At 39.6% G+C, this 27,185-nt stretch overlaps 4 protein-coding genes, 1 long non-coding RNA gene and 2 other non-coding genes across 12 annotated transcripts; 5 read left to right on the top strand and 2 right to left on the bottom strand.

The window, feature by feature from the left end:
- Nucleotides 1–1,816: 1,816 nt before the first annotated feature.
- LOC135631069 (uncharacterized) lies at nucleotides 1,817–6,061 on the top strand. 4 transcript variants are annotated; one of them, XR_010494264.1, is made up of 5 exons: nucleotides 1,817–1,969; nucleotides 2,487–2,675; nucleotides 4,537–4,699; nucleotides 4,823–4,907; nucleotides 4,999–6,061. It is a non-coding gene; the product is annotated as an uncharacterized LOC135631069 (long non-coding RNA). The 4 variants fall into 4 exon arrangements; XR_010494263.1 differs by having other exon boundaries at nucleotides 2,487–2,734; XR_010494266.1 differs by lacking the exon at nucleotides 2,487–2,675 and having other exon boundaries at nucleotides 1,823–1,969.
- LOC103975657 (uncharacterized) lies at nucleotides 5,911–7,697 on the bottom strand. 2 transcript variants are annotated; one of them, XM_065138462.1, is made up of 3 exons: nucleotides 7,091–7,697; nucleotides 6,473–6,954; nucleotides 5,911–6,345 (listed from the first exon to the last, which is right to left on the bottom strand). In XM_065138462.1, exons 1-2 carry the CDS (start codon nucleotides 7,349–7,351, stop codon nucleotides 6,484–6,486), a joined length of 732 nt encoding a protein of 243 aa, XP_064994534.1. In that variant the 5' UTR covers nucleotides 7,352–7,697; the 3' UTR covers nucleotides 5,911–6,345; nucleotides 6,473–6,483. The 2 variants fall into 2 exon arrangements, with proteins under 2 accessions (XP_064994534.1, XP_009388952.2); XM_009390677.3 differs by lacking the exon at nucleotides 5,911–6,345 and having other exon boundaries at nucleotides 6,357–6,954; nucleotides 7,091–7,695.
- Nucleotides 7,698–9,773: 2,076 nt separating this feature from the next.
- LOC103975659 (actin-depolymerizing factor 11) lies at nucleotides 9,774–12,555 on the bottom strand. The gene is made up of 3 exons (XM_009390680.3): nucleotides 12,391–12,555; nucleotides 11,276–11,541; nucleotides 9,774–10,183 (listed from the first exon to the last, which is right to left on the bottom strand). Exons 1-3 carry the CDS (start codon nucleotides 12,409–12,411, stop codon nucleotides 10,033–10,035), a joined length of 438 nt encoding a protein of 145 aa, XP_009388955.1. The 5' UTR covers nucleotides 12,412–12,555; the 3' UTR covers nucleotides 9,774–10,032.
- A 177-nt stretch (nucleotides 12,556–12,732) lies between these two features.
- Nucleotides 12,733–16,274, top strand: LOC103975658 (pentatricopeptide repeat-containing protein At4g02750-like). Its single transcript, XM_009390679.3, has one exon. The coding sequence runs from the start codon at nucleotides 12,998–13,000 to the stop codon at nucleotides 15,233–15,235; it is 2,238 nt and encodes a 745-aa protein (XP_009388954.2). The 5' UTR covers nucleotides 12,733–12,997; the 3' UTR covers nucleotides 15,236–16,274.
- Nucleotides 16,275–17,335: 1,061 nt separating this feature from the next.
- On the top strand, nucleotides 17,336–26,441 carry LOC135631726 (uncharacterized). Of its 2 annotated transcripts, none has more exons than XM_065139529.1 (13): nucleotides 17,336–17,946; nucleotides 18,044–18,139; nucleotides 18,849–18,932; nucleotides 19,160–19,234; nucleotides 19,446–19,526; nucleotides 19,757–19,884; nucleotides 19,988–20,260; nucleotides 20,415–20,589; nucleotides 23,321–23,404; nucleotides 24,060–24,177; nucleotides 24,387–24,586; nucleotides 24,958–25,159; nucleotides 26,016–26,441. In XM_065139529.1, exons 1-12 carry the CDS (start codon nucleotides 17,716–17,718, stop codon nucleotides 25,138–25,140), a joined length of 1,728 nt encoding a protein of 575 aa, XP_064995601.1. In that variant the 5' UTR covers nucleotides 17,336–17,715; the 3' UTR covers nucleotides 25,141–25,159; nucleotides 26,016–26,441. The 2 variants fall into 2 exon arrangements, with proteins under 2 accessions (XP_064995601.1, XP_064995602.1); XM_065139530.1 differs by having other exon boundaries at nucleotides 19,757–19,886; nucleotides 19,993–20,260.
- Nucleotides 26,442–26,947: 506 nt separating this feature from the next.
- TRNAM-CAU (transfer RNA methionine (anticodon CAU)) lies at nucleotides 26,948–27,030 on the top strand. Its single transcript is given in 2 exon segments — nucleotides 26,948–26,985; nucleotides 26,995–27,030. It is a non-coding gene; the product is annotated as a tRNA-Met (tRNA).
- Nucleotides 27,031–27,097: 67 nt separating this feature from the next.
- On the top strand, nucleotides 27,098–27,180 carry TRNAM-CAU (transfer RNA methionine (anticodon CAU)). Its single transcript is given in 2 exon segments — nucleotides 27,098–27,135; nucleotides 27,145–27,180. It is a non-coding gene; the product is annotated as a tRNA-Met (tRNA).
- Nucleotides 27,181–27,185: the final 5 nt, after the last annotated feature.

Below are 27,185 nucleotides of genomic sequence, written 5' to 3'. Positions count from 1 at the left end.
TGCCAAACTGTCAAAATTTATAATTATAACTAAAATAATATCGAGAGCTCTCAGTTAATGCATTTGAACTCTCACTCTTATTGGTATTAATGGTATTAATTAAGTGTCAAATATATAAAATTACGTATCATCATGTTATTCATGTTCTTAATGGTATTGATTAAGTGTCAAATATTATCATATTATTCGCGTATCACTCTCCCCCCACCTTGATTGGACGATGATCCGATTTGGTTGCATCATCATTAAATGATATTGGCTACACTATTATTAGGAACTCTTCATAACCGAATCCGATCAAATCATTAGTGGATGATGTTTTATTGTCGAATTTGATTACATCATTGTTGGGGCTTCCGAATTTGATTTTATCACATCATCATCAAATAATATTTTATTATTGACTTTAGTCTTGTTATCGTTGAGAGATGCTTCAAGACTATGGTCTGATGACAATGGGGGATACTTCATGATTGAATTTAATTATATCATTGTCGGAAAATACTTTACGATCGGATTCAATTGCATTTTTGTTAGATGATGCTTTATAGTCACATTTGGTCTGTGGGATACTTTATAGTCTAGTTTTATCGCATCAATTGTTTTGGGTACCGTATTTAGTTATAAATTGATATCCACACATATGACATGTCAATTGTCATCTCAAATTATCATAGGCATAAGTGTCAATGATTATCCTGATCATAGTATTTGATTTGATTCAATCTTATATGGGGTTTTCTTTGGTAATAGTAGGGATTTTGAAATAATTCATGTAGAAATTATAGTAAGTATTTAAAAATAAATAAAAATATTCTAATATTTTATTTTATAGCAAATATATTTTTTTATTTAATATTTTATTATTATTATTATGTATATATATATATATTCCTCAAAGTTTCTATATCAAACACTATATGACACCGTAGAAATTTAAAGTTAACTTGAGTCTAATATCCAATCTTAATGTCATCATGAAAACATGTGACTCGTGTATGATCGTGCATAGTTTATTTTAAAAATTAAAAATATCTCTGATGCTTAAATTAATAAAAAATTATAAAATTAAAAATGAGTATGATTCTCTAATAGGTCAAAGAATATACTTAGTCATTTTTATATTGAGCTTATATAACCATTAAATTGAAGTGAAGAGTTAATTTGGCAGATGGTTACGCAATATTGGCAGTTATTATTCAGCCATGAAGACGTGTGCCAAACTGTCAAAAATTATAATTATAACTTAAATAATGTCGAGAGCTCTCGACTAATGTATTTGAATTCTCACTCATATTGGTGTTGATTAAGTGTCAAATATCATCATATTATTCACATATCACGACTCCCCCATCCTGATTGGACCATGCTTGGTGATCTAATTTGATTGCATTATCATTAAATGACACTTATTGATTATAATTGGATACACTATTGTTAGGGACTCTTCATGGATGATGTTTTATTGTCGAATTTGACTGTATCAGGGGGCTTTAAAATTTGATTTTATCGTATTATCATCAAATAATATTTTTATTATTGATTTTAGCCTTGTTATTGTTAAGGGATGCTTAATGACTATGGTCCAATGATGATGGGGGATATTTTATGATTGGATTTAATTATATTATTATCAGGAAATACTTTATGATTGGATTTGATTGCATTGTCGTTATAGTCACATTTAGTTAATGTTCCATAATTAGATTTAGTTATATCATCATAAAAAAAATATTTTATGGTTGAATTCAACTACATAATTGAAAACTCCCTTTATGTACGTCCCTCATTGTCATGCAAGTTATGATCAGATTTAGTTATATCACATCGAACTGTCGTCGCGGCCGCGAGCTCAGCGGCTTCTTCCTCCGTCTCCCGGGAAGTACTCGCAGAGGATGGGAACTACAACGCATCCGTCCAGATCCGCACCAAAACCTAGAATCGATCCGATGGCTTCCAGCACTAACTCGTACTTCCCGGAAACCCTATTCCTTTCGTTTTCCCATCGCGTCGACTCTAACCCTGCTTCTTGTCGAATTCATCGGCTTATTCTACTCGGAATCGATCCGTTTTAGATTTTGATCTCTCTTTCTCTCTCTATATTTCACTCTCATTTAATCCTCATAATTAATATCGTTTTGAGGGTAGATCTACCTGTAGTTTTTTTTTGGTTTATCGGATCTTTTGGGAAGAAATCACCATATCGTGGAAACATTGAATCGACTGTTTGCATTCGTCCAATTTCTGGAGGTGTTGTAGCTGCACATAATATCTTTCCCGATTAGCAAGACGTGATCGTGCTTTCCTCGGTTGTTGCTAACATCTCTGTGTTTCTGTTTTTCCTGTATTTTGAAGCTAAATGTTTCTAATCGTGATTCAAATGGAGAATCCTCAGATCTCTATGTCGATTGCGATAGGCATTCGTTTCCTCGATTCTCACTAGATAGAGTTTGCTTCTAGCTTATGTATTGCTTTGCATTTTATAGGATGGATATGCCTTAAGCAGACTGTGCAGAGTCATCCACCTAGACTTTCTGCGAACTTTTTTGAAGCTTCTCGATCCTTGGTCTCCTTCGGAGTATAAACCTCTTCTCGAGGAAAGGAAATGGTCTTCCTATGCAGGGAAATCACTGCAATCTAAAATTTTGTGTGCCCTCATGGGATGGCACACACGCGTGAGTCATTTTGCTGAACATGGTTATCCTGAACATGCTCTGTCTGCCTGTTATTAAGGGTGAAACTCCTATAGGATATCTTTTCAGCTTGATAATTTCTCAAAGAATTGTACTTTTTTCCTCAGTAATTGAGCATGCTAAAACTGTAGGAACTGATTGCTAACCGGTGTAGATCAACTATTTCACTAACTAGATGATGATGATGCACAAATGAATGGAAGAGCCTCATAGTTCTGTCTCAGTTACTCCTAACTGTATTTGTTGATTCTTACATAGGAATTTAGTGATGCTAGATTATTTACCTTTTTCTCTGGTATTGCCAACAGAAGATCCAAAAATACGGCCAAGACGTTTAGTTTACCTATTCAATTGTAACATGTAGAAACCACTAAGGAGTGCAGGGCATCTCTTTTAGACCAAGATTTTTGTTTCAGAACGATTAAGGTAGAGACAAGCTAGAAGGCTACCAGAAGCCAATCACATACCGCAGCTAATTGTAGGTCCAATTATTCATTGAGATGTCTTAAACTCTTCGCTTTTTTCAGTTCCACAAGATTGTATGTACTTCATTGATCTGCTTATGTTTCTTTCATATGTGTAGTATCTTCTTTCAATTATCGCCAAGAGACCATCTTTTGTTGTCCTTAAATGAATAAGATTAAGAGCAACCTTTAGTTGTTCACATTTCGTTTCTAGCAAGAGCATTTTTCATGTATTTTCATGTCTTTGTACAATTATACTCATATGTATCTAGCAGGAATCAGGCACACTGTTTAGGGATCTATGTGGCCATACATTACTGGTTATGAACTTCTAGATTTGTAAAGCGAGTGCATCAAAGCATGCTGGACTGATGGTCATTGTACTATTTGCTAATATGCGGCCCTGCCTATGAACATCAGCCAAATAGTTTTTACATGGTTATATACATTACTATTATTTGCAAAATCCTTGTTTTCAGACTATTAAATCTATATTTGCTTGTTGGTTGAAAAAACCATTATATTATTGATGCCATCTTCAAGTTCATGTTTGTTGCAGTCCAAGAAATCATCTGGAATGGGGCACATCTCATTGCACCGATGGCCCCACATAGTGGAATTTTTAATCTTTACATGATTTTTTGTAACAGATAATTATTTACTCTGATTTATTCTGTCATCATCCTCTCTTTCCCCTCCCCTATGGGTGGACCTTTTCCATGCTCTTGAATGAAGCTATCGTTTTGAATTTGTCATTGTTTATCGGATGTCCATCCCCTTGAGAAAAATGGATCGACCTTTGTCTTAATTGATATAACCTTCCCAGCAATATTAAATGCCTGAGCTGTTAACAGGTTTTGCTGATCTTAGGCATGCTTGAATCGGTGTCCTTCCATTTGAATTGTTCTCGTAGATAATTGACCCTCTTTGTGACTTGGAAACACATTCTTGCTAGGATCAACGGTGCCTTATTTTGGATAGTTGTGTTTTATTCGTAAGGCTGATTGGTTTTTGCCTCGGACGATAAGTTTCATTGATGATGATTTTGCAAGAATAGCTGCCTTGTCGATTCTAGTCTGTCACTGTAAATCTATACCCTACAAATATGTTGCTGCAGCTGTTTTTTACTTGAGCTTTCCTGTTGCAACAAAAGTGTAATTTGCAGTTGTGAACCTTGGTGTCTTGTAGTATTTATTATCAGCTTGCAAATACTTACAGTGCTACAAAATTCATTTGGAAATATTACAGGTTTCTACAAACTTGTATCTCGTGATATAGTACTATTTGCATGGTGGATTTTATTTGAGAAAAACTCCAGCGAACCTATCTTCTTCTTGCTAGTGAATTGACATGCTTTTAGTTTGTATGTCCATTATTAGGAATTTAGGAGGGCGTTACACAAGCTTTCCTGTGTCTCAAATATAATTGTGTACGACAGCATCAGTCATCTGTTTCTGATCAGCGACCAACGGCTACTTGCATCAGGACATTCTATTCTAGATGAGAGGAAACGAGGACATGAGATGATCATCTTCTAGACAGGTACGACTTGTTTGTTTTCCGTTTTGTGGCAATGGTAAAGTTGGGAAGTGTTTTCCTGCTTTTTCTTCTTTGTTTTCTGCTTTAAATAATTTCATGTATATAAATTCATCTATTTCTGACCAGCGAGCAACAGCAACTCGCATCAAGACATTCTATTCCAGATGAGAGGAACCAGGGAACGGACATGAGATGATCATCTTCTAGACAGGTGCTACTTCTTCTTTGTTTTCCGTTTTTGTGGCAATGGTAAAGTTGGAAGTGTTTTCCTGCTTTTTCTTAGCTTAGAATGTGGATGCCAGGTACGACGTCAGTGATTGACTATTCAACAGAGACCGAGGGAGAGAGAGAGAGAGAGGCTGTGTTCGTGATTGTACGTGCCCAGGCTCATGGCCTCTGCCTCTGCTCCACGGCTTTCGTGTGGGCCATCCGGTACAAGATGGACGACGAGTGCGCGCCAAAGTGACCAATGCCACGGGAGAGGGAGGGCGGAGCGCCGCTGGGCAAAGTGCGAGAAGGAGCTGAAGCGGAAGGGGGCTGACCTCGACCCGCTCAAGGAGGTGGACGCGCTGCTGCGAACCGAAAGAGCCTGCTCCCGAGTCCAAAGGCGCGCGCAAGTGGCAAGTGGTCGGCGACGGATCTCGCCACCATTGCGCTCCTGGTAATATCCCGCGGCGTCACCAGGTTCGTGCTCTGCAGCTAGGAGTCTCGACGGTAATCATCTCGATGCCCCTTCTTTTGCTTCTTCTCTTAGCCGAATGATACTTGGTTCTATTTCGAGGATTGATCCATAGAAAAATGAATGGTTCAAGTTCAACACCGGCGGGATCTCTCTTCTGTTGATGATGACCACAGTAATCTAAGCAGTATGGTCCCATGGATTTCATCGATCACTTCCACGGTCCACAAAGCGGGCGGGAGGGAGGAAGCAGCAGCAGCATTGAATGGCGGGGAGCGGACGAGGAGGCAGGCCCTGAGGCGCGTGCACCGGCACGCGGTGGTCAAAGGCGTAGAACTTGCTCGGGGCCTCAACCGGACGTGAAGCGCATTAAATGCGTTCGAGGCTTCGCGCTCGCCATCAATGGCGGCGGAGACCGTGCTGGAGGAGACGTGACGCTATCTGCCTCTCCTTCCCCGGTGCGTGCGACACATCCTCGACGAAAGAAAAGATGAGAGGAGATGGACGAAACAGATCACACAACTGTGCGTGGGTCTTCCTCTGCCGCAAGAAGCGGCGTTCCGAGCTTTTGCTGCTAAAACCATCGGATACATTATGGATGGAAGAAAGATATTACATACAATCTAAAAGGAAGGTTCCATTTCTGATTTGCTTGCACGAAATTCAAAGCCTGGCCCTTTGTTCTTTGTTGGAGGCTTCGAACTGCGTATTATTTAAAGCAAGGTTAAATGTGCATGTTGCGTACCATGCACTTCCACCGCAATGTGTGCATCTTTACAACCAGCAGCTTGTCCTATTGCATGTCTTGTGGCGTATGCCACTTCACAGGTTGTGCGCTACGTCCGTCATGCCTTCACAGTGTTTCTTTCATCGGCCATGCAGAAGAAGGAAGGAGAAGTAGCAGAATGCAGAGCCTCGTGAAGCACAGCTTCATCGTACACATACACACCGACAGAACATGTTGATTAATCTACAAGAAGGTTGAGCAATCAAGATCTGTAGTCTGGAATACATGAACTAATCCTCTCTATCTTAACAATCATCAACAAAAGAAAGAAAGAAAGATGCAAGGCTATAAATTGATGATCTTTTTATACATGAGGACGGCTTATTGGGGAGTGAGGGCGAGGTTGAGATCAATTCGTGGCTTCTTCTTCTGCGGCGCAGTGGGCAGCGGCACCTGCGACTCGCAGCGGGGGCAGCGCGGGTTGGCCTTGGAGATCAGCACGTAGGAGAGGCAGCTGGGGCACCCCGCCGCCACCAGACTTGCGCCGCCCCCGCCTGAGTCTTCTCCGTCCTCCGACCCCTCCTCCCCGCCCTCGTGCCCGTCCTCCGCCTGCCGCTTCGTCGACACCGTCGTGACCGACGACGACGATGACGAGGAGGGCGAGGAGTAGCCGGGGCTGCCCGGCGCTGCCTGCCCCCGCCGCTGCGCCGTTACCCTGCCACGCGACTCGCGCTGCGCCCGCTCGAGCGCCCACTTCACCTGCTCGATGGTGCACACGCTCTGACTCCGGGGGCACGGCGCCGCCGCCTTCTTCTTCCGGCCGAAAACGTCATCCGGAAGCAGGTTAAGATCCTGCAACTCACATCACACCATGCACCATCAGAAATTAGTCGGAGCTGCTGATTCCTACCAATCTCACGTCGATCACGTGAACCTTGCATGGTTCCGCAACGTAAACATGATAAAAAACAAAGGAAGAGGAGCATACCAGTGGGTGGAGATCGCCATGGCAACCGAAGGAAGGCTTCAAGCCAAGATCAAGATCCTTAGGCCCGACCGCCACGCCGCCACCAAGAAGGTCCAGGGTCACAGGACCCGTCTTCCCTTCCCTCAAGCTCACCTCGACCTCCATCGACGACGAGAGGTCCGACCGCACAGGCGGTTCTAAGAATGACGGGAAGCTTGAAGAAGTAGATGCAGGGGATGTGCTTGGGGACGCAGTTAATGAGAGCGGGTGGGAGGACACCATCACACGAGATATGGAACAAAGGGTAGAGAAGACCAACAAACAAAGGAATTAAATGCTAATTTGGCTGCGAGTAGGGCGTCCATCTGCGCATTCTCTCATTTGGTCTCCCGTATGGTAAATAATGGAAGAGACCCATCACGCAGCTCTATGTCTGCAAGCTCTTGGATTCACCTTCCCCTGGGAATAACTCGCTCGATCCCTCTCAGATCCACCTGCCACTGCCATCTTGTGATTCTCACTCACGCCTTGGGTACCATCTTTGGGATCAGCAATCTGTGACAACTTCATCTATGTTTGGGGTGTGCTAATGACATGGTGGTAATAGGGCGAGGTAACGTAGTAAAACGGACACTCTACGGCTCTCCCTCTCTCTCTCTCGACACGTTGTGTGGCTGTGGACATGGGTGCAGCGATGCAGCCATAATGAGAGGCTTGACTCGGGGAAACACACTGGGAGTATTCCGATGGACTTTTGAGCCGAAGCAGACTCAAGTTAGATGGACTTTTCTACTTGGGTTGCAGCCATAAATGCAAGAGGTTGCTGTCATTGAATGCCTTGATATTTAATGCATCAGAGCCTCGGAGATGGAGAGATCGTTTAAAGTTCCATGTATCGCATTTAATGTTCTCACAATATCCGCTCCTCCTCTCTCTCTAGATTTGTTTCACATGAATTGTGTTGCCAATGCATTGCCACGTTCCGACGTCAAGCACACGGCAAATGTGATGATTTTGATCGTCACATTTTGTGTACAGTCTCGATTCTTACGTGGATCCGATCCAGCTTGAATGAGTCTGTGTGTTCGATGTGAGACTAAATCTTATCCAAGTCGACATCGACGGTAGCTTCCTATCTGAAAGATTTTGATGACTATGGAACTCCATGAGATGGTAGCCACATGATGGCGAACTACTACGTTAATTTGCCAACTAACATTGAGCTTATACAAAGTCCAGTATTTATGGTCATTAATTGATGATAAAGACTAAAATTCAAGAGAGAGAAAAAAAAAACGTGTGCAAATAATGTAAATTTTGACCATTTGTTTTGTATGATAAAGTCCGTTCCACTTAGTTTGATGTCGCAACTAATCAAATTCAAGAATTATGTACCGATGGAATTGGTGGAGGAGAATGTAAAATTGAGTATCTGATCTATAAAACTTATGTTGACCCGGCATTGTAGTGGATGTTGATTGGGCATAGACGTAGTTGATCCATGTGTGATTTGTGAGTATATATATGTCGTTTGAAGGAAAATAATATTCAATGTATTTTTCATCGTGATTACAATCATACTGTGGTGAGAGATGATCGAAATCAATAATGATACCAATTAGGTTTCTGTATCTATCTAAACACACGATCCACATAAATTATGCATGTGATATCTAGAAAAAAAAAAGAAGAAAGCATGGTCGATGTCGATCTTGATTACAATATCAAGTGATATATATACTATATAATATATTTTTATTATATAAAAAATAATATTAAAAAATATTACATTTAATGATGTATAAGATGATCGCATACGGAGATCTATCATAGTACATAAGAATTCGAACATGAGATCCAACAATGCACTAAGCAAATCTAATGTCTCAACACCTTAGGTTGACAAGTAAGAACAGTCGGTGGCTGTCCAACCCACATTGAAACCATGATCTGGAAAACTGATGAGAAAAATCATATCACCTAAAATTAGTATACAAGTCAAATAATCAATTAATCTTTCGAAATGGATTATGTGGTCCGACTCGAATTATGGGTCCAATTCATTCACTATCAAACCAATGCCTTTCTCTCGTTAGCTATCTCAGAACTTGCAAGCTGTCGAGTTGCCCTCTATCTTCTACAAATCAGAATTATTCACATCGATCCATAAATGTTGTAATTCAACGTTAATACTTGTGGTTGGTCATTAGGTGACTTTAAGTGCAACAAAGCGTGGAAGTTTCTATATGAATGCAATGTCTTCTTTATCTAAAATAAAATAATAATAATAATAAAACATGACTAATTACATAAATTAATACGACTCATACTTGTTTTTTTATCCATATCCATCTTAAATTTTCAATATGATTTAAGGAACTCATAAATTTCACCGGTTCTTCTATTCAATTAATTGTCTATGTACCACAAAGAAAAGCCAATTTTACTAGGAGGAAAGAAGAAACAATTTGAGAAACTACCAATGAATAGATGACAGCAGAGGAGCTTTACCAAGTCCAACATTTCCACCGTAGCTGTGACCTTCTCAATTACAGGATCCACCATCTGCCTTCTTCCTCCCAATAGAATAAGACAGTTCTGTTCGATGGGAATTGGCGTATAGCCTTATATCCTTCTAGCTAATCATGTCCGCGGTTGGGCAGTTTCCAAAGGATGGATGCATGTTCCCACAGTTCAACACAACTTTCCTTGAAAGTGACTTAGATCAATACCGACAATAATAGTCATACAAATCATGTCTTAAGAGGTCGTATCAGTTTACAAGCCTTCTTCACCATTCATATAAAGTGTCCAAATAACATGATTAATATATTCCAGCAGCATAATAACACAAGGTTGTATATATTTACTTAAGTTTGAAGATGCCATAAGCCACAAGCACTGCAGAGATCATGAAGTTTACCATGTCTGATGAGACTCCCAAGGCCTGTCGAAGGCTCACTTTAATGTGCTCGTTCTCTAAGGATTTCGAGGTCCAGCTCTGAGGTGTCAGTAGCCTGAAGCTCATAGTGAACACCATCCAGTTCTCTCCTGAACCGATCCTTAGAGGCTGCATACAACATCTTAGCCCGGATTCGAGAAACAGAAGGGGACCTGACCAACATTAATTTAAGAAATATAAGGAAAATGTAATGCAATCAGTGATCGGGAATTGACATTTTCGTGAAACATTTGATTCATAGGAATATATCATTAAGAAAGAAAGTTTGATTGTATGTTGTTAATATTACTACATCTGCCTAAAGGAAAATGTAACTCTGCAAGATTGGTCAAAGTGATCTAAACAGATGGTGGCAAATAGCTTGGACAGGAAGTTATGTCTAACCACTTGAAATGCTTACTGAGCCAGATGTTAGGAGCACTAAATATCAGTCTTGCAAGCAACTAACCTATTTGTCATGATCATCCTTTCAATTTTAATTTGATTTAGTCTTTTTGATGCAAGTATGACAAAAGCAGTAAGATTTTCCAAGAAACACAACATTAATAAATGGAGAAACTTAAATTTCTTAATTGTAACATAAAGGTTTTATCAACAGGTCAAAAACCAATTTCTATAAACTGATTTTTTAGAACAAATTATTTTCAGTGTCAGTGTTTGGCTTATTGAGACTTGCATAGAAGAAAATTTGTATATTGATTCATCACAAAATAGCTATTCCCATCTTCTCATCAGTCATCAGCCATAGAGTATTAGAAAACAAACAAAACCATTGTGTTTGTGAAGCTAATTGAAGCCCACTAAGATAATGAATTTATATATACTCATTTCTAAGAAAGAACTAACTTAATCCTTTCTCATGGACATGATATATGAGAAAAGACATACGACTGTCTACAATTTCCTGTCTCCCTTTCTGTTAACGTACAACGATATGAGAGAAATTAAGCCAACCACTCGACCACCAACATAACATGCGTAGGTTATACTGATATTTCATCACAGGCCAACTACCCAATTACCTACATCAGAAATTTATATGACGGAACAACATGGCACAAACAAGTAATGTCAATCCTATCACAGCCCAACACAAATGAGTTCACTGAACTTTCTATACAAATTGTGTGTGTGTATATATATATATATATATGTACCAGAATGTATACCAGAATTTTGAATTATAGCCATGCATACCAGAATGTATCGAATTAGATAAAAAATGATGGCAGGAATAGGCTCACCAGGCAATGAAAAATATCTTGCTTTTCTGACAGTTCTCTTCAGTCACAAAGTCAAAATCATAGATCGCATAACGGCAATCATTTTCAGGGAGAGAAGCCATAAAATCATCATAGCTCTCAGTTGCACCTCCAATCTTTTCCACGATAACCTCCTTCCGTTTCTCGTCAATTTTGAAAACCACGTACCTGTGTGTCTTCTTCCTCTGAAGCTCTAAGAAGATATGCTTGCAATCATCAGCGACACCCATTCCAGAGGAAGCATTTGACTAAAATCAGTGGATGTGGATGTCAGACAGTACCATTGAGAAAACAATGTAAAAACGAGTAATATGATCTTAAGAATGCAGATTTTAACTTCAATAAGATGTTAAAGAATAGAACTCATATTCGTCCATTAAAAGCCGGGTCGACTTAATGCAAAATAAATGTCCAGTCATATATAAACTACGAGTTCAAACCATCCATGACAGAGGCAAATCATTTTTGTTACCGACTACACTGTCATCCTGCCATGATCATAGCTATCTAGAAACCTAAATATACAGAGGCAATACAAACAATGGAGCACTTTAAACTTCAACGGTACTTGCAATAGCAGCCTGCATAGTCTGTAAGCGATACTTCATAAGAAATGCCTGAGAAAGCAGCTATATTGTGCTGTAAAATTTGGTGACCTCTGCACGATAGAGGACAACCTCGACATGTGAAATCTATGTCGCACGCATTCATGTAAAAATATGGTCTAGAATTACCCAAACAGAACCCCGCAGTGAAAACCTAATCAAGCTTAGCAACTGACTGTATCAGAAACAGACGAAGTAAAACTTTGCCCCCTTAAATCCGCTTAATGATCGCCAGCCCTAAATCGTCAGTACGAAGTGAAACTTCAACGAATCTATGAACTTGCAACTAAATGAACTGTATCAGATCCGATCAAACTAACTATCTTGAAGGACCCTAAAAATCAGAATCAATCAAGAAAAACCAGTAGAAGTTGAACCAAGGAGCATCGAGATCTGCCAGTCCAAGAAGATAACCACGAGATCTACGAACTGGAAAGCGAATGTAAAAGGGGGCACGACGCGATCTCGCCAAAGGGATGCGCGATGACTTACGTGGGATCGAAGGAATGCCATTCTGATGATGGAGAGGCGATTTCCTCACACGCCAATCCTTTCTCCTTGCAAGATTGTCGACCGATCGATCGATCGATCGAGCGAGTGGGGGGAGAGGAGCACCAGTTGTGCGCGGATTTTGATGGGCTGCTGGTCTCCGTACACCAAAATGCAAAATAATAATAATAATAATAATAATAAGAATGGTGGGGACTCTTTAGATGTGACTCGACCCGATGCGACACCGCAACCGACGGTGATGCGTCATGATGAGGATACGGGTGAAGTATTGTAGACCGTCTGATCTCGCTTTTATCATCCTTGTTCTGGGGATCGTTTGCTGACACTACAATCGAGGAAACAACTTGCGATTCAAGTTAATATACACTATACTCAGTATTGTATCAGTCCGCTCGATCGTCCAAATCGGTATCGAATTGATATTTAAGACAGATCGTTTGCTGACCTTTCTGCGTCTCCTCGTGTCAGTGATCTTCCAATTGCTTTCTGCCACAAACGGAGAAGAATCGGAGTAATGCCTCCGGGCAGAGATAAATTGACGGTCATAAATTGAGCTTCTGATCATAGTTCGGCGGCCGATTAAAGCATGAGTTCCCAGCTCAGAGCCATAGGCTGCAGAGGAAGCCTGGTGTTCACCCAGAATCTGAAGTTAACGCAGCTCGCAAAGTCCGGCAGGATCGAGGAAGCCATCGGCGTCTTCCGTGGCATGACGAACCGTAACACCGTAACATACAATTCGATGATCTCAGCTTACGCGAAGAATGGTCGCGTCGTGGAAGCGCGACGGCTGTTCGATCAAATGCCCTACAGAAATCTTGTTTCTTGGAACACCATGATCGCCGGCTACTCGCACAATGGCTGCGTCGCTGAAGCGGCTGAGCTGTTCGACAGAATGCACAAGAGAGATGTATTTTCGTGGACTTTGATGATCACGTGCTACACCCGGAATGGAGAATTGGAGGAGGCCAGGCGTCTCTTTGATCGAATGCCTGGGGAGAAGAGCTCGGTCTGCTACAACGCAATGATCTCGGGTTACGCGAAGAGTAGTAGATTTGAAGATGCCATTGAGTTGCTCGATTCTATGCCGTGTAAGGATTTGGTTTCCTGGAACTCTGTTCTTTCTGGCTATACGCAGAACGGGAAGATGGGGATGGGCTCAAAGTTCTTTGATCGGATGCCAGAGAAAGATGTAGTTTCATGGAATTTAATGGTCGAGGGTTTTGTTAGGGTTGGAGATTTGGTCTCAGCATTCGAGTGTTTTAGGAGAATTCCAGACCCAAATGTTATCTCTTGGGTGACGCTGCTCAATGGATACTGCAAGAGTGGTTGCATCGTCGAGGGCAGGAGAATATTTGATCAGATGCCCGAGAAGAATGTGGTTTCTTGGAATGCGATGCTCGCAGGTTATATTCGTTGTCTGCGAGTTGATGAGGCTTCTCAATTGTTTATGGAAATGCCAGAGAGGAACTCGATATCCTGGACGACAATGATTGATGGATATGTTCGCATTGGGAAGCTCAGTGAAGCAAGAAATTTGCTTAATATGATGCCATTTAAAGATGTTGTGGCACAAACTGCACTGATTAATGGGTATGTGCAGAGGATGAAGATGGATGAAGCTCATCATATTTTCAGGGAAATCAGTACTCCGGATGTTGTCTGTTGGAATACAATGATCTCTGGCTATGCACAATGTGGAAGAATGGATGAAGCTTTGAAGTTGTTTATGAGAATGCCAAAGAAGGATGTGGTATCTTGGAATACCATGATTGCAGGTTATGCTCAGGATGGTCAAATGGACAAAGCAATTCAATTTTTCCACGAAATGGTAAAAAAGAATAGGGTTTCCTGGAATTGTGTAATCTCTGGGTTCATCCAAAATGGGTTCTATGTGGAGGCACTCCAGCATTTCAAGATGATGAGAAAGGAAGGGAAGGATCCTGATTGGTCTACATTTGCATGTGCTCTCAGTGGTTGTGCTAATCTAGTGGCTTTGCAGGTTGGAACTCAACTCCACAATCTTCTTCTCAAAAGTGGACATATTATTGATATCTTTGCTGCTAATGCATTGATAACTATGTATGCAAGGTGTGGAAGGATCTTGACAGCGAGACAGGTTTTTGATGAGATGGTATCCGTGGATCTTGTTTCCTGGAATTCATTGATTGCTGGCCATGCCTTGAATGGTTATGCAAAAGCGGCAATTTCAATCTTTCGGGAAATGAAAAAGAATGGGGTTGCTCCCGATGAGGTCACCTTCATTGGTCTTTTATCTGCGTGCAGTCATGCAGGAATGGTTGATGATGGATTAGAACTTTTTTACTCCATGTCTAGGGACTACCCAATAACTCCAGTGGCTGAGCACTATGCTTGTGTTGTTGACTTGCTAGGTCGTGCTGGGAGGTTAGAAGAAGCATTGAAACTGGTTAAGGGAATGCCAATCAAGGCAAATGCCAGCATATGGGGTTCCTTACTTGGTGCCTGTCGAATGCATAAGAATCCAGAAGTTGCAAATGTTGCTGCTGAGAAGTTATTTGAATTTGAACCTCACAATACTTCAAATTATGTGCTTTTGTCAAACATACACGCTGAGGCTGGTAGTTGGGCTGAAGTTGAGAGAGTGAGGGTTTTGATGAAAGAGAGAGGAGTTTGGAAGCAACCTGCACGCAGCTGGATTGAAATTAAGAATGAAGTTCATTCTTTCTCTTCTGATGATTCTACAGAGCCAAGGGCAGCAGAGGTCTTCATGGTTTTAAGAGTGCTGAATGCACAAATGAGAAACATAGGGCATATGTATGATTCTTCTTTGTTAGGTTGTGGGTAGAATTTAGACTTCAGAATGGTATGAAATTTCTCTTGTCCGAAGCCTGCAAATATCATAAATCACACTGTATGATCATGGACTTGAAGCATTTGAAGTTAGATTGCTGTCGTTTGTGACAGTAGCTGAATCCATCAGCCTGCATTATTTGGCAGTTGGTTGCAGCATGGGCATCAAGAACCTGTTACTTTTATGAATCTCTTTTAAGATTTACCTGACACTCCAGTGCATTGTCTTCTTGGACCTTCAAGCCCACACATATGGTTGAGTTGCTTATATATTAATTAGGGATGATCTCAATCCCATTCAATCATGTTCGGTCAAGAAAAGCTCAAGCTTAAGAAATAGCAGTCCTCTCACCATAATCCAAGTCATGATAGGACTCGGATCAGGATGACTCTCACCTAAAGAGGGGCAGCCATCAAGCAAGAAGGGTGCGACAGCCCTACGAGGGAATTCTAGGTGCCATGCCTCACAAGGAAGACCCTAAAAAGGACAAGCCGCTCCCCTTACAAAACAAAGGGTACGCAGGGAACCTTCAGCAAAGAGCTAGTCGATCCTAGTTTTGCAACCTCAGAGCAGCGAAAAGAGAAGAGAGGCAAGAATTCTGCATCACTACAACCAATTTCTTCCAGTTGCAACCTTCTTCCTCTCATTCCAATAGTCTAAGACTCCACCCCAAATCTTCATCTAGCTACTGCAAGAAGTTCTCAACTCCTGCATGCTGTCCAAACCTCAGGAGGAGGTTCTAGCAGAAAGGAGAGAAGGAGGAGACCGAAAATCAACAGCGACCGCAACCTACCGAGAGCACCGACGTGTTGTCCAGAAACAATCTGCATTTTCACGCACTTATAATCTTTCTTTTACGCTTCTATCTTCATTGTTTTAAGTCTCTTAGTCAAAGCTTTAACTTTACAAACAATAGAAGTTGTTTTCTTTCAGTTTTATGCTTGATTTTTCTGTGATAATTTTTACCTCCATGAAAACTTTCATTCGAAAGATGATTTCAAGTCAATGAATCATCGAACCCGAATTCCATACAGATCATATGTTGTATTGTCAGCTAAGTGAAGCCTCATTCCGAACTACATGGTGTTACAGTGATTTGCTTCGGACCATATGGTGTTACTGGATAAACTACCATACAATACAGATGTGTTCGATATCAGACTCTCCATTTTCCCTTCTTCATGTAAAAGAGTCATTAAACTTCTAATCATAAGCTCAAATGTCAAAAATAAGCATTTCATTCTCGCATCATATACAGACCATTCATTTTGACACGACTCCTTGGAAGATTCACAATATTCGGAAGACAGTAAAGTTTTGACAAATTGTTTTCCGGATATGAATATCAAACATGTATTCGTTTTCAAAGGGAAAAAATGCTATCAATTGTAATTGGATAAACTCCTATTTGTGAAGATACTTGTGGTGATTTATAGAACATTGTTTCTTTGAGCTAGAAAGAAAACTAAATTGGAGATTAGAACAGAAGAACATCTTGTAGGATGACATGAGATTGTTGATCTTCTAAACCACACAAGCAATCTACTATCACATGCAACAAGGACTTCACAGCAAGATGATGTAAATGGTTGGTGAAATTGCACCTTCGAATGTATGAATACAAAACAGATGAAAACATCCATGTATTTTGCTTGGCTAAACTTCAAACAAAAACAAGACACACAAGTTGATGTTGTTACAAATAACAAACCTCCAAGGATGGGCACAGTAGGGATATGATCCTACTTCATCAAATCTATGCAGGTTCTCAATAGTGATTCCCCACCATGGAAGAGAGATTTGGCAGATGGACTTCATGCCCAAACATAGTGAACACAGGGGAGGTAATTGGTGGCATCGCAAACTCCGGTATGTTCACTGAGAGGTCCGGCAAATCAGGAATGTCCGGCAGCGACACCCCCGCCGATGATGCCAACTTAGCTTTGGTTTCATCCGGAAGCGAACTAGCCAACGCAGTTAAATCAGTACCAGGTGGCAGTTCTGAAAGATTTGGAAGACCGGCCGGGAGCGACGTTCCTGCCAATGCTGATAAATCTGGTGTGGCTGAAGAATTCGTCGACAGTGAGGTGGCTATCGATGATGTATCATTCCCGTCGACGGAAGGCTCCGACAGCAGGCGAGCAGCATGGCAAGTGCTAACGATGGCTGTTGCGATTACTAGCAGGATCGCAAAGAGGAGACCCTTCCAGGGAACCATCGTCGTTTCAGGAGAAGCAGCAGACTTCCAAGAATGAATCGCTCGTCCCACTGGAGGCCATAAACATTCTCTCGATTACCAGAAATCCTAAGTTTAGGAGGTCTTTTCAGAGTGTGTGGCTCCCCGAAGTTTGAATTGTTCTGTTCCTGACGGGTGGTGGCAATATTTTACTTAGAATAGGGAACAACATTCGCTTTTGAAAGATGAATCATGCAATGGAACATGAGTGGAACGAAATGATTTAGTCTTCCAAACCATGCCACGTAACATGAGCCGAACGCTTGCTCGGCAGCCGGTTATATTTGTTCGGTATCGCCACTATCGCTCGCTCATTGCTTGCATACGGCGGCAGAGGGCGATGGCCGCACACCATTGCCGCAATTCTTGTGAGACAGCGGCTGAAACCCTAGAATGGATGAACGCCATCGCTGATTTCATCCGCCCCTACAAGCCCCTCCTCGACGCCCACGTCGTCAATTTCTTCAAGGTTCATCTTGGAAACCCTAGTCTCCGTTCCCTTTGTTTCAGGAGAAACTGCGCCTTGTTAGGGTTTTTCTCAGTAGCGATTTTTGGAACCTTCTCAGGATAGGTTGTGGGAGTTGGTGGACGACCAGTGGATGGATTGCCTCCGGAAAGAATCTGTGGAGGCTCTCTTGAAGTTGCCGTCTGGTTCTGCTCAGGTGCTCCTTCCTCCTCGACGAAATTTACCGACTAATTGTTGTTTTTGATATTATCTGTATCTTCTATGTTAGATATTAGATAATTTTGGTTTGAGATCTTTAATTTTTTCTTCCTTAACTTAATACTACTCTTAGCATTTAACAATTCCAAAATTATTTTGTTCTTTAGCTGCGATTTAGATATCTTATGATTGGTTTTTTGCATTAGTATAATGTTCAAGCTGTGAAGATGCTTAAATACTGAATTTAATCCAAACCACATTAATCAGGTCTACAACAGTGTATCCGGTGAACTACGATTGTCTATATTATGTAACCTGATCCTAATGATCTTGTGTTGCAATTTTGGTACAAACACTGGCTGGATTGGAGATAATGCACTGGTACTATAGACGGGTTGGGTTCTGAAGCGAGAGGCCACTAGGTAGATCACTTATATATCAGTATACTTCCATGTTTAGTATTTATTTTGTGTTAAGTAGGTCTGTACTGCTATGACTCTTATCCCAATGGATTCCTTTTGTTTTTATGTGTTACCATCCATATAAATGGGTCTTTCACAACAGAAAGAGTCAATTACTTGGGGCTGAAAGAGGAAAGATTTAGAAGAGTCAGATTTCTCTTCCTGTATCATTTGCCTACAAATGCACAAGTATCATGAATGCACTTGAATTAAGAACTTACTAAATTGTATTCATCTGTATAACAGGAATACTGGCCCGATTCACTTAAACAATTTCTGTGCAACTTAAGGTTCCTCGTCCTTCCGCGGGAGCGAGAATTGATGCACCAGGTACGTTTTTGTCACTTCTTTTCGGAAATTGTGTTTCAATTGTAGTACTTGTGCACTTGATATTGTTGAATGATTGAAATTGTTATTCACTGGGTGTTTCTTTGTTATAAGGATGCTATATGCCTGAATCTTGACTTTCTAGGTCATTTTGCTTCCTGTTCCGATTATGCAAGATTAAAAAAATCATTGTCATTGTGTTTTCTCACAAAATTATTATTTTCTTGCAGATGTTACCTAATTTGCATGTAGCTTCACTGGGTACTGTTCTTGCTCAAGGCATGAATTTGAAGAAAAAGCATGAAGTATGTAACAAAGTGCTCATTGCCAATGCCTCTTATATTATGTGAATTTCCAGGATGATTATTCCCCAGTCCTTGCAGAGTCGAATATGATGATTTCTTGTGTTTGTGATACGTCTCCAACAACCATTTCCTTGCTTTTCTTTATTTTATCCATCATTAAAGCATTCTCTTTCTCATTAATAGCTAAACAAGGCAACTCGTTGTGTACCAGGTGGAGATACTTGCTGCAGTTGTCAGTTGGATGGCACATGATTCTGGAGCAGAAACAATTATTGATGTTGGTTCTGGTCAGGTATACATTGCTTCTCTATCAATTCATGATAAAGAGCTTGTCTTTGTGTGGTTACTGCACAAAATTGTGGCATTAGAACAATGGCATTATCCATTTTGACAAGACTTGCCTGTTTTCCTAAAAAAACATTCCCTTATAAGGGGCAACTTGGCCTTTGTCTTATTAACATGTGTTACTTGCATTGCTTTTTGGAGTTTACTGCTGAAAAATGTTTTACCTGGTTCTGTTAGGGTTATCTTGCTCAAGCGCTATCGTTTCAATATCAACATCCTGTCATAGCAATTGATGCTTCTTTGCACCATGCAAATGTTACAAATGCCCGGGCAGAGAGAATTAAAAAGCATTATGCAGCTAAAAAGTGTAATATCTTTATGATGGTGCATTTGTTCTCTGGGTTATGTCTACTTTATACTTTTTACTCTTTACTCCACTGTATTAACTAAACTTATTTAATCTACTAGTTCAGCAAGCCCACATCTCAAAGTGCCTCGGACCATCACTTGCAATATTCTCTCAAGTGAAGCACTAACAGATTTAAGTATCACTTCTTTATGTGAGGACAATACTGAAGAATCAACGGGACGTGGTAATAAATCTGAATTTGGTGACTCTGAAAGTTCAAAGCCAAGTGTTGCTAAAGCAATTAATTTATATAATAAACAACAGCACAGTAGTGCCTTTTTCGTTCTTGCCGGACTCCATGCTTGTGGTGACCTCTCAGTGAACATGCTTAGGTGAATATCAATGATTTCAGAACCTGTTTAGTGGGTCTAGTGTCACGATCTACTCTTTTTTTTTTTTATGATGCAAATCTAGATGATTATTTCAGTGCTGAATCTTTGTTCTTACTATAATTGGCTGTTCTCAATTCAAAACTTTGCCATGTAGGTCCTTTGTCGGCTGCGAACATGTTAGAGCTTTAATTGGCATTGGTTGTTGTTACAACTTACTTTCTGAAGACTGTTTAGAGAAGACTGACAACTCATGTGGCTTCCCAATCAGTAATGCTGCTAAACTGTCTAGTCTAGTCCTTGGAAAAAATGCGCGTGATCTTGCTTGTCAGGTGCGCATAGTTAAAGTGCAGAAGTTTCTTTATCTTATTATACACTTGTTTTTGCCCTTTGTATATTATTTATGTATTACATCCTATAGATGATCTAACCATTTGTAATGATCAATCATTGTTTCATCTCTAAATCTACTTGTAGAGGTATGTACATGAGCACGGACAGTGTCATCCAATTATATTAATGTACATGCCTTCTAGAACATATGGAACTTACTGTGAATTTCAGATGTGGAAATTATCTAAAGTTATTGAGATAGAGACTCCCTTTCGTATGTAGGAATATGAACCATTAATGTTGATAATATTTTATAAAACAAACAAGTTTGCTTTCAGTTTCAGACAATTTAACTGATATCAGTCACTGATTCTGCAGAAATTTCTGTATTTTTTAACATTTAATGCTTTGGATATTAAGAAATTAGAATGGGTTGACGCCTGTCACAAACTTGAACCTTTGGAGAAATTTATCAGGTCAACACAAATAAATCAAATTTCGGCTTCTAGATGATTTTGTGATTTTTTCTTTAGATGATTTTGTATTATTGACATTTAACTTTATAGACTAAAATTAGAATGTCTTGACTTGATACAAGTTTGATCCATGGAGTAACTTATGAGCTAAGACCTGAGAAATGAAAAACGAAGACAATAAACTCTAACTTATTGAACTTTAGTGGTAGTGACTAAACCTAACTTAACTGATAAAATTTTGAGATTATGTGGGCTAACTACAAATTATCTCTTGTAGTTAGACCTTCTTAGCATCTCGATCTTTAGACTTAAAAAATTTACATTGGAATCCCTATAGTTATGAAAGTGAAACATTTAGCTCCATTTACCCTAACGTCGTCAGTTTTACCGACGGAAACATGAAAACAAAAAGCAAAAAATGTAATTTTAACATTCAAGTTGATGGTGGCGGACGACGATGTCACTGGGGGCCACGGGTGACTGTTGTGGATGAGGAGAGCGACGGCGAGAGGTGAGGGTACTCTGCATCTGCATTAACACTGACGTAGTTGTTGAGCGGCCCTTTCGTCATTCTGCATTTGCGTTGGCATTGATGCAGTTGTTGAGCGGCAAAAGGGCCGCTCAACATCTGCATCAGTGTCAACATAGTTGTCGAGCGATCCTTTTGCCGCTTTGCATTTGTGTTGGTGTCGATGCAATTGTTGAGCAACGAAAAGGCCGCTCAGGTGGTTGTTGTGGATGAGGAGAGCTACGACGAGAGGTGAGAGCCACTTTGAATTTGCGTCAGCGTCAACGCAGAGCAGTGAAATGGTCGCTTGGCAACTGTGTCGGCGTCGACACATATGCAAAGTGGCCCTCACCTTTCGTCGCTACTCTACTCATGCACAACAACTATCCGAGGGCTCTTTTGTTGCTCTGCATCTGCGTCAGCGTCAGCATCGACGCTGTTGTTGAGCGACGAAAGGACCGTTGTTGCTGATGCAAAGCGGCAAAAGGGTCGCTCGGCAACTGTGTCGGCATCGATGCAAATGCAAAGCAGCCTTCACCTTTTATCGACACTCTCCTCATCCACAACAGTCACCCGCGGCCCCTAGCAGTGTCATCGTCCGCCACCATCAACTAAAATGTTAAAATTATCTTTTTGTCATTTGTTTTCGTGTTCCATCGATAAAACTGATCACGCTAGGATAAACAGAATTAGATGTTTTACTCTCATAACTATAGGGATTCCAATATAAATTTTTTAAATCTAAGGACTGGGATGCTAAGGAGGTCTATCTATAAGGGATAATTTGTAATTATCCCAGATTATGTTGCACATAAATTTGATAGATTTATTAGATATTTATAACCTGTTTCTTAAGATTTCTACGAAATGACAGTTTATTACATTCCTTCGAAGGGAATTTTATCTAAATTAATTAGTTCCTTCAATTGGTCCTTGTTAATAACTAATAAGCTACCATGTAAAGTATGTGATCTTTGTGAATTGTCCTAAAATCATGCAAAGAAGTTTCTTCTCATGTCTTGGTTAAGATCTTTTATGATGTGTGAAAGAGGTTTGCATATCCTCAGCCTTGAGCCTGACATCCATGAAAGAGCAAAAGGAAGGCAAGAGGTGGAGGAACATGTTGCGGACCCTTCTTATTGCTATGCTACATCTTTATCTTCATCTTGTCTTTTGTGGACTTTTTTATTTGTGTGTATGTTATAGCTAGAGGGATTATTTTATGTCTAGTTTTAGCTTGAAAACCAAAATGCCATACTCTTATTATGGATAAAAAGAAAAGAAAGTTGTAAGTTGTGGGTTGGTGTTGAAAATCCAAGACGAGGAGTCCAAATAAATTAAAATCTCATTCTTTTGCTGATCATTTGCTTGATCATGTACTACCTTTAAAGTTCACTATGCCATATAATTTCTCCTCTTTATTCTTTTTATTTGGTACCTTTATTTTTGTTTATGTATTATTATCTTATTGTGTATTCTCTAAAGAGAATGCTATTCTTGCATGGGAAACAGCACTTTTATTATGGCTACTATCTTGAGAAGCGTCGGTAATTGCAGAACAAAAGTCGATATATTCTAACTACTTTTAGAAGCCTTTCTTAAGTAGCTTCTTTATGTTTTTTGTTTGTGATTTAATCTTTATATTTTATTCTTGTTAAGATGTTCAAGTAATTGCTTCTCTAATTGTGGTTCCCGATGTTTAGTTTGACCAAAAATGATTAAATGTTATCACATTTTTCTGGTTAGAGTGCTGAAAGATGGCGAATTCTTACTGCAGATGCCGCCCTTCAAAATTTTGATGTACATGCCTTTCGTGCTGCCTTTCAACTGGTACAGTTACTTCTTATGTCTTTAGAGCCTCAACTAGTTGATTGGTTCAACTTGGATTCCCACATCCCATTTCTTTATATTATTTTAGTTTTCACAAATAGCTTTGTTTCTTTGCTTTTTTTCCTTCATCTCCTGGTTTTCTCTAATTTGAACTTGATAACCTGCATACTCATTTGAAATAAAATCATTATGGTGTGAAAGTCTTCCTGACTGAGAATTGGTAATGATATATAGGCAGTTATATTAATGCTGCATGCAGTTATTTGTCTTCATTGTAGCAGTTGTTTCTCATGTCTCCTTTATGTGCTAATTTTTTTAAAAAATGGTACTGTTTTGTCACTAATTGCAATATCCTGTTATTAGACTGACCAGAACATCATTCCTCTGCAAGTATATAGGATAAAATTCCTTGTACATAACAGCTGAAATTCCATGTTTTGTTTTCTAATTATAACTCATATCTTAGGCTCATTGGCGACTGACCAATGTTTAAGTTAGAGTCTGACAAGTACAAAATCATTTAGAAACCATTACTTGGTGTGTCAAGTTTGCATTTGAAGTTGTGGAAAATTATAAACTTTGAAACTTTTTGATATCTACTTGATTAATTGTTCTAGACGTTACATTGTTGAAGTATACCTTCTTTTACCTATAGGTTTTGGACAAATACTTTCCAGAAATTTTAGTGTCAAGTCCATCAATTGGTCGACAAGGGAAAGCTCTACGACGCCAACAGTGTAGGAGACTTAGAGAATCTGAACTGTGCTGTAAAGGTATAAATATTCTTCTTTTTTAGCCTCCAAGGACCATCTTACTTTTCCATGATCATCCAATGTACATGTCATTGATGATGTCGACACGTTTATGGATGCTGCAATAATGTAACTCCAGGAGGTTTCATCCTACTTTATTGATTAAATCTGCACATAGTACATCCCCCAAGAAACTAGTAGTAAAGAGTTTATTTTTTCTATTGTTGTAGATGACAGGTGTAGCTTTTTTGAAGTATCAGGAAAATTGAGTTACAGTAATGCCAAGGGATGCCAAGAGTTTGATGTTGAGGTATCCAACAATTATTTGCTTTTTAAAGAGTTCTGCAAGTCTGGACTAACTCGCCTTGGGTGTATGTTCTCTGAGGATATTGATCTACTGGAGATATGGAAGGAAGCCCAACCTTATACTGTAAGTTTGGTTTCGTACTCATCTTCATTCTAACTTCAATTTTCTTTTCAGCTTTGTTTGTGCTCCAGTATCTGTTAAGTTTTATCTTGGTATTCATGTGCAGCCTCATCTATTGACTTCATTTATGTGTTCTAAACTTTTTGCTAATTAGTTCTTCTTAAGATTCAGAAAACATTTATGCACTTGAAGACAGACGAATGGCCTCATATGTTCAATATTTTGACAACTACACATTTGAACTCTTGAGCTTTCTTTGACTTGATCTTTATGACATGATCAATATTGTCAAAAAACATGCTTTTAGTGCAGTTGTCAATAATGAAGTAATTTCATTGTCGAAGTGACAGCTGACAGATCATTTACTCATGCAGGAATTTATAGGTCCTTTTTGGGCTCTCCGTGCAGCTCTAGGGCCATTGGTGGAGAGTTACATTTTGCTTGATAGGTTATTGTTCTTGCAAGAACAAGGAAATTCTGTGGAAGCGTTTTTGTTCCCTATTTTTGATCCTACTTTATCACCTAGAAACATAGCAGTAATTGCTCGAAGAAAGTGATGCAGACTGGCATACAAAGGTACATTTCTTTCTTTAAAATCATAGAATTGCACGAGTCTTGGACATTGTACTCCTTTTCCAGGCTCATGATGTGAAATGCACATCAGTCAATGCAATGATAAAAAGTAATTTTTACTGGTTCTTTGTTTATATGTACATGTGTGTGATTTTGTGTACTTATGAAAAATATATTTTTGAATCAGAAACTTCTATATGTTTTTTTAAGTTACTGTATGCATGTATATGTAGGTGTATATAGATGGATATATGAAACTGCCCATGTAAATGTACATCTATTGTCATAAATGAGTTTTTTCTTCAGAGATTGAATGGATATTTTCACACATCCATCTTTCTTTCTATTTATCAAAAGATTATTAGATAATTTATCCTACTGTAGTTTGACAATTGTTTAAGAAAGCATTTAGGCCTTTCTACCGTTTGTTTGTTATAATTAGTACGCATCTAGATTTTGTCGATCGAGTCATCTGACACATCAGGCGTTGAGATTGTCATAATTTGTTAAAAAGGTTGTGTGTGTTGTTGAAGGAACTGGAGTGTTTTAAGTTGCTACTAAGATCCAATTTTGTTTCTGTTTTTTTCTTTCTTTTCTGAAATTTTGTTACTGATCCACAAGCAGCAAAATTGTCCCAGCTAGTTGGGGTTGGACTATAACTCTGTATACTAGACCTCATCAGTACCAGTTGGATGCTGTTATGGTTCCTGATGTGCTCTAGATTTTAGTTATAAACCTACTAGACTGTCAGGGTGATGGAAAATCTCAGTTGCTGAAAATAAATTATTAGTAGTGATTGTTAGGCTCTGTGATTTCTACACTCTTATGCCATGATATTAAGTACCTTGTTGTGTTGTAGGTGCATACATCGGACATTGCGGCGGTCATTCTAAACTGTTTAGAATCATGTGAAGCTCTAGTTGGATGGAAATAGAATGAGTGAACTAAAACAGCAACCTTGCATGCAAAAGCAAAGTGTGTGTACTGCCAACTCTCTCTGTGTTTGGCCATTACTGTGCCATGAATCCTGTTCGCTAGCAAATTTAAGGTCAGGATACCTTCTCAACAATATTACTCATCTTGCAATGTTTCGGTGCGATGAAGCATTAAATTCAACCTCCGGAGACCGTCGAACTCGTCACCTGATCATTGATGTTTCCTTCCAGAATCGCCCTTGTCTTAGTTACTTTTTTTATCTCTATGTTTTACTGATTAAACTATAACATTCTTCATTTAGCTGAATAGATCATTTTGCTATAGAAAATTACTATATTTGCTCCGGAAATTCTCGTAATTTATTCTTCCGTTGAAGTTGCTAGTCCCTATCTATCCATGCTAATCTCGGTCCCCTTTCTGTCGTTACATGAAATGCTGGTAGGATTTAAATGTTCTAAATGTTTGTGAGGAAATGGGGTTAGGGATCTATCGTCGGGTACTTGAAAGATTCATCGGCATAGGAGACAATTGGTCCTGCGGATGTACATGCATCCCAGTTTCTGAAAGAAATTCTTTTAACTTATTCCATATGGCTCATGCATATCTACTGATTCTTTTTTCTCGCCCTTATACTTCACCGTAGAAAGGCTCGACTTCTCCCAAGAATTTAAGGCATGAAGTACGACTTGAAGCCCACCACGAGACAAAACAAGTGATTTAAGATTTTCATAGATTTGTTGTTAGGAACATATTTCAGCGGTTCACCTAAAATATCTGTTATTTATCGTTTTTCTTTATTTTATGTGAATTGTATTTAATTTGATAATATTCAAACTCTTCAACTCGATTCACATCGGGGTGGTGGCGCAGTTGGTTAGCGCGTAGGTCTCATAGCTAGAGTAATCCTGAGGTCGAGAGTTCGAGCCTCTCTCACCCCAATTTTTTGGCTATTCTTTTTCGCAAGCTCTTGTTTACATTCATTGTTCTCAGTTCTATGACAACATCGGGGTGGTGGCGCAGTTGGTTAGCGCGTAGGTCTCATAGCTAGAGTAATCCTGAGGTCGAGAGTTCGAGCCTCTCTCACCCCAATTTT

Source organism: Musa acuminata, chromosome BXJ3-2 (genome assembly GCF_036884655.1).
Source record: "Musa acuminata AAA Group cultivar baxijiao chromosome BXJ3-2, Cavendish_Baxijiao_AAA, whole genome shotgun sequence".
NCBI lineage: Eukaryota > Viridiplantae > Streptophyta > Magnoliopsida > Zingiberales > Musaceae > Musa > Musa acuminata.
This window is presented reverse-complemented; position numbering and strand designations above follow the sequence as displayed.

Coding starts and splice junctions, on each gene's coding strand:
- LOC103975658 (XM_009390679.3), top strand. CDS start 12,998: ATGAGTTCCCAGCTCAGAGCCATAGGCTGCAGAGGAAGCCTGGTGTTC.
- LOC135631726 (XM_065139529.1), top strand. CDS start 17,716: ATGCCACGTAACATGAGCCGAACGCTTGCTCGGCAGCCGGTTATATTT. Junction 18,933..19,159: donor AGCGAGAATTGATGCACCAG/GTACGTTTTTGT, acceptor ATTTTCTTGCAG/ATGTTACCTAATTTGCATGT. Junction 19,527..19,756: donor TTGATGTTGGTTCTGGTCAG/GTATACATTGCT, acceptor TGGTTCTGTTAG/GGTTATCTTGCTCAAGCGCT.
- LOC103975659 (XM_009390680.3), bottom strand. CDS start 12,411: ATGGCATTCCTTCGATCCCAC. Junction 11,542..12,390: donor TGGCATTCCTTCGATCCCAC/GTAAGTCATCGC, acceptor CACTGATTTTAG/TCAAATGCTTCCTCTGGAAT. Junction 10,184..11,275: donor AAGATATTTTTCATTGCCTG/GTGAGCCTATTC, acceptor AATGTTGGTCAG/GTCCCCTTCTGTTTCTCGAA.
- LOC103975657 (XM_065138462.1), bottom strand. CDS start 7,351: ATGGTGTCCTCCCACCCGCTCTCATTAACTGCGTCCCCAAGCACATCC. Junction 6,955..7,090: donor ATGGCGATCTCCACCCACTG/GTATGCTCCTCT, acceptor TGTGAGTTGCAG/GATCTTAACCTGCTTCCGGA.